This window comes from Emys orbicularis, chromosome 3 (assembly GCF_028017835.1).
Source record: "Emys orbicularis isolate rEmyOrb1 chromosome 3, rEmyOrb1.hap1, whole genome shotgun sequence".
Lineage (NCBI taxonomy): Eukaryota > Metazoa > Chordata > Testudines > Emydidae > Emys > Emys orbicularis.
The window spans coordinates 212,394,884-212,400,883 of record NC_088685.1 but is presented as its reverse complement, the minus strand read 5'-3'; the positions used below and the strand labels follow the sequence as shown (position 1 = coordinate 212,400,883).

General features: G+C 38.4%; 1 protein-coding gene across 1 annotated transcript in view; it reads right to left on the bottom strand.

Annotated features, from left to right (window-relative positions):
* Window positions 1–261: 261 nt before the first annotated feature.
* The window catches only part of XRN2 (5'-3' exoribonuclease 2), a 90,306-nt gene continuing 84,567 nt past the window's right edge, over window positions 262–6,000 (bottom strand). The window contains exon 30 of the mRNA XM_065402100.1: window positions 262–848. Coding sequence (XP_065258172.1) covers window positions 786–848 — 63 coding nt within the window. The 3' untranslated portion in view covers window positions 262–785. The remainder of the gene's footprint in view (window positions 849–6,000) is intronic.

Sequence of the window (6,000 nt, the reverse complement as noted above, 5' to 3'; positions counted from 1 at the left end):
ACCAGTGCATATTTTCAAAAGCCACTTCATAGGGCAGTGAAGTAAAAAGAGAATATTTCAATATTCAATATACTGAATGCAAAACCCTTTGAAAATTACTAAAAAATACACCTAAAAAATACATTCCATTTACTAGCCAGCTAACGGTTTGTTAACCTTTGTTTGAAAATGTGATTTTCTGTAAAATCTGTTGTTTATTTCATATTCTACGAGGTAAAAGGCATAAAAGAGCAAGAACACACCAGACAAAAGTTGTAAAAGTTGAAACATTTTTACTTAGAAGTCCAGAAATCAAACTCGAGAGACAAATACATCAATGAAGTGTTGTTAAAAAGAATACAGACAAAAGCGTGTCTTTAAACATTGTGTTTCTTAGACTGCCTGCTGTGCCTACCTTCACAGCTAATAAAACCCTATTTCTAGGCATTCTTTAAAAATCAGTATCTATTTTTGGGCTCTTATGTTGTGAATTAAAGGATGTTTTGATTTGCAATTGACAGGCATATGCAATTGATGCTTAGCTAGTAATAAAGGCAGAACAGTACTCCTACTTCATGAAATGTCTCTCAAGCACATTAGTAAGTGCTTTACATGTCTTCTCCAGTACACTGTTTCAAAGCAACAAAAACCCTTCCCCCCCAAAAAAATCAAATCTTATCAGTAAGAAATATACACAGTTAAAACACATATTGCAGTTTAAAAACTACTAGTACGTTTCTTAAAGATGCCTCATTTTTCCACAGCTATTGTAAAAACAGGTTTTGATGATGGAAGACTTCAAGAGTCTAATTCCAGTTGTATCGTCCAGAGGGAGGTGGCAAAGGGTAGGGCCTCCCGGGGCCATATCCCTGCAAACAAACAAAAGCAAGGGTTTATTTTCTGGATTAGTGTCACAGTAAACAAGTTAGCCTAGCCTCAGACTCCATGCAAAACTGAAACAATACAGCCTTTACACAGAAAGCTACCAAAGAAAGAGCTAAATATCTCTTAATAGTGTTTACAAATGCTCTCCTGGATACACACACTTCAGCTCCTACACAAGGAGTGAGTTCTGTACAACACCAAACTCACACTTCCATGTGTGTTGGAAAAGATTTAATAACCCTACATGAGAAAGTCAAAAGGCAGCATTGAGGGTGATTTGATCTGCAGAAGTAACTGCTAACCTTTTGCTTTCAGTAATAGTAGAATTTAAAAGGTGCAAAATGAAAACAAGAACAGGATTTGAAAAGCAAACTTTGTAAATCCATGAAGAAAACATGGCTCTGCCATTATGTATATATAGAGACACACGTGCGCGCGCACATTTTACACAGACTAATAGTGGAAAGTAGAATACCTTCAGTATGCACAGCAAGGGTATGCTTTGACACCTAGGATGCTTCTACCCTAGTTAGGATTCATCTTAACCTTCCCATTATGGTTAATTTATACAAAGTTTTGTCTTTATTTCAATTTCATTGAAATACAGGTCCAAGTCTGTATATTTTAGTTGTAGACAGCTGATCTTCTGCCACAGCAAAACCATATGCTTTTACAGCTACATGAGACTTTTCTTGTTAGATGCATTTCTGTTGTGCTGGCGTCTTGTAGGCATCAGTTCCGTTTTAAGTAGCATTTTAAATACTAGGTGACATGATATCAATGCATGTCAACAGACTGAGTACTGAAAGTACAGAAGACTTCAAGTAAAGTGGTTACCACTTTAGATATACATTTGTATTTAATTTAGTTGCCACACCCAATACATCAGATTCATGGTGATAAGCTTATCTGAGGGGATATAGAGAGACAGTCAACTTGAATCTCCCTCCAAACAGAAAATTTGGTGCCTACCATTGTTACCAATAATCCCAAACTTTACCATAAGAGGTCAAAGGAAAGTTACTTTCCTCTTTATTTTCAGTTTACTCTGGTGATTTGACACACTGGGTATATATGGTCTTTCACTTCTTTGGGAGGGATGGTGACAGCTCCTTCCCCAGGCTTTTCCAGAGGGTGATTAGGAGTAAGAGCAGCAGCTAAACTGCCTCCAAAGGGCAGTAGGCAAACAAGTGCAAAAGGAGTGGCTCATGCAAGCTTGGTGGTGTTACTCTTGGGCAGCCCCAAAACCCTTTCTAAACAGAGCTCCACCCCATCCATCCCTTCATTTAAAAGAGATTGATGACTGTTTTAAAAATGTGCTCCAATAGAAAGTTGTTTTTTTTAAATAAAATCAATTTAAACAAAAATCATGTTGAGTGCATTCCTTTAGAAGTCTCTTAGTAGAATAAAATGGTGCACCAAAGAGTATTTTTTCCCCCAAAAAACATTGTATATAATCATACAATTAGACACTGATACAGAGTTGCACAGGAAAGAATTATTCCTTATGTTCAATTCTTATATTATAGGCTAAATATTAAGTTAAATATGTCTGCAATACAATGCATTTTATTCTTCTCATTTCCGGTGTGTTTGTAAGGTATATCAACAAAAGTCTGCTACAACAGTGATCCGCATCAAAGATAGTTACATCAATTCTGTAAGCACTCCACAGCAGCATATTTATTAACCCCTGCGGGCCACGCGGTAGCAAAAGATTTAAGGGTGAAGGGAGTTGATAATTACTTATGCTACTATAAAGTGTGTCCACTTTCATTTTAAGCCTTTTTCAGGGCTTTAAAGCCTTGACATTTATAGATAACACTAGTTTCAGATGCTGTTTTGCACTCCTAAAACTCTAACGAGGTTTATAATGTAACATCAGTATTTACTTGCCCCAAGACCATAATGTGAACTAAAACCTCATTTAAAAAAAAAAAAAAAAAAATCAAAGAAGGCTTAATTACTAAAATTAGAGACAAAGCAACCGTCTTAAAAATGGGTTACACAGAAGGGCAGTTGACATAAGGACACTTCTAAAAAAGTAAGCCTTCTTGGCCAGAAGTTTTCTGTTCCCCCCCCCCCCCACTATCACATATTAGAATATGACCAAGAACGTCGTCACTGCCTAGATTTAACTTCACTGCAGGATCAAGCAGAAGATAAGTCCTGCATTTATGACACCAGACTTGAATGTCAGAAATTCATTAAGTCTTCTATCTGATGTGGCTTCTATGTAATGTAAGAGGGGAACAATTTGCTAGAATTGTGAGGGGACAAGGAAAGATTTAAATAATTTATTGGCTTATAATAATTTGGTCTGTGAGAGTGCACCATGCCAGACTTCATTGCTAGCTCCATCAATCCTGCAAACCTAGTTTTCATAAAATATCCTGTTTTGAGCTCTTAAGATCACACATGGAAGGTTTTCTTTGTGAACTGATGCAGGGCTCCCTTCTTGAGTCTACAATACAAACATTTTTTTCTGAGAAGCACCATCTAGGTGGACTGTTAACCCTTATGCATAGTGACTACAATTTTAATGTCAACAATGAACTATTCCAGTGCTCACTGATCCCTTTAACAGAAATATCTGGTTATTCTAGGATTGTGGAGCAGAGTTTGGGATTGCAGAGGGAGGATGAGTATCCAATTTTCCAGTCTGATTTCAATGCTCTCTGCCCCCCCAAGCCCTGAGAATACCTCATTCATTTTGTATCTATCATCACAACAGCTCATATTGTGGACTGGTGCAATTATGCATTTATTCTTTGTTTTCAAGCTTCTTGGTGAAGATGCATTTTAAGTAATTCCATTAAAGCTTTCCAGAACTGACCCTGTCAATACACATCTTTTAGCAAAGTTCAGCCACTATACTTAAGAAGTGTGGTGTAGATTAAGAAGGTTCTGGTATGGTTTAGCCAACCAGTGTAGATAGAATCACACTATGTTAAAAGATGCAACAGCCCAGTCAGTGCCCCAGGCTAGAACCCACGGAATCTGATCTCCTCTACACAGGCCAAATAGTGTTAAAACATGGCTTGTCTACAGTAGAGTTTCAAAGCCATACCTGAGCATTTTAAACTTTGCTAACAGGCCTATACCTGATAAGCCTACTTCTTCCCTACCATACTCCAAACCAGAGAAGCAGCTTGAGCTAAAGACATTACCAAACTGATCTTCAAAGCTTTTTCAGAAAGGTCCCTAGTTCACAGAAAGATCCCACTGTTGCTAATACAGGTTCAGCTGAACAAGTGTCGAGTTAGGAGCACTAGGGTAGCTCATCTGCTGGCTGCAGATGTTTCAGCATCACGTAATCCTGCAAAACTAAGAGACGCGAGGATGGAAATGGTGTTGGCAGCTGGCAGGCTGCCTCCCCCGGGCTCCTATCACTGATTCAGCCTTGGTAACGGTGGGAAATTTATCAAGAGTTTCCCTAGCGCAGAGATGGCCAAAGCAGCTTCATTGTGGTCACACACTTTGGTTGATGCCACATTTGAAATGTCCATTAAAAAAAATAAATCACATCTTCTTGAAATGGGGCTATTTAAATGAGCCATTTAAACACGACTACCACAGGCTCCCACAAATCTATATTATGGTGTGTGTGTGGGTGTTTGTTTCTGAGTTGCTTTAAACAGCCACAGTACAAGACATCAACTCATTTATAGAGCATTCAAGTAAAAATGATCCACTGTAATAGAGAAGGGAAACATGATGTGGAGAAAAAGCCATAGCAGGAAATTCACACTAGCAAGCACTAAATGACAACTGTATAATGCTCTGAATAGGCTTATTAGAGAGAAAAGGTGGGTGAGATAATATCTTTTATTGGACCAACTTCTGTTGGTGAGAGACAAACTTTTGAGCTACAGAGCTCTTCTTCAGGTCTGGGGAAGGTACTTAGAGTGTCACGGCTAAATACAGGATTGAACCAATGTTGAGCGTAAGTGGTTAGCACATAGAAGTTGATCCAATAAAATATATTACCTCACCCACCTTGTCTCTCTAATATCCTGGGATTGACATGACTACAACAATACTGCATATTGAATAGGCTTGTAGGCTAAACAAATGGAATTTTCAGAATTAAGTGCATAATTTTATCATTAGACACTGAAATGTAAGTTTGTATTCAAGCAATTACCTCAGCAAAGCAGATATGGATATTGACTCATCATTGTATTACTCGTTTTACACTGGCATAACATTGAATTAAATGAAGTTACAACAGAGTAAAACTGAAGGCAGATTTAATGCAACTGATTCATCACTATTAGGTTCCCAATTAAATGGGTTTTATTTTATATTTATAAAATGGGAAGAACAAGAGGATTGGGTAGTTATCCAGCATGTGTGCTACAGGCCAGAACTTATCCTTCTGATAATAACTATATCCTTCTACAGTTGGGAGCGGGGAAGAGGGGGAGTATGAGAAACTGCTTTAAAACTAACAAAAATAGGAGGAAAGTATCTTCAGGTTTTATGGCTTTCAGCCACATTGGGAGGGGGAGCAGGAAGGGCGCCACGCGCAGCATTTTTAGTGCATGGTGGGCAGCAGAAGACACCAAAAAGGGAAGAACTGTTCCCCTCCTTGGGAGCTAGCTGCTAGTAGTTTTTCTGGGCCAGGCCCTACGAAAATAAGGCAAAGGTATACTTACATTCTTATTAATGGCTCACACCTTTGCTTACACATCGTGTTGGAAAACAACACGGGTAGCCAGCAGGTAAGAGGGAGATAATTTTCCCTTACTACTTCTCCAGCTGCTACTTGGTAGCCTGCCTGCCAGTTCAGCACTACAAGCTCTGGTTTCCAAAAAACAGCATCTGCCTCATACTCAAATAGCTGCCTAAAGTCTAATCAGGACATCACTAGTGCGTTTTACTACTGTGCTATGCCACACAGTTTCTGTACCCAAGGTTTCTAGTACAACTGTGCATCCTGATGGGTTACCTATTTATTGGGAAAATGGAGGAGAATGTGTGCATGTGTGGGGAGAACAATATGCTGTTGTTTTTGGCTGTTTAATAAATTTATATTGTACTTTTTAAATGATGGCAACACCACCTAAGGTTTGAATATGAACTCTCTAATGTTTGCTTACTTAAATCTAAATAAGTAATGTGTGTGTGTGT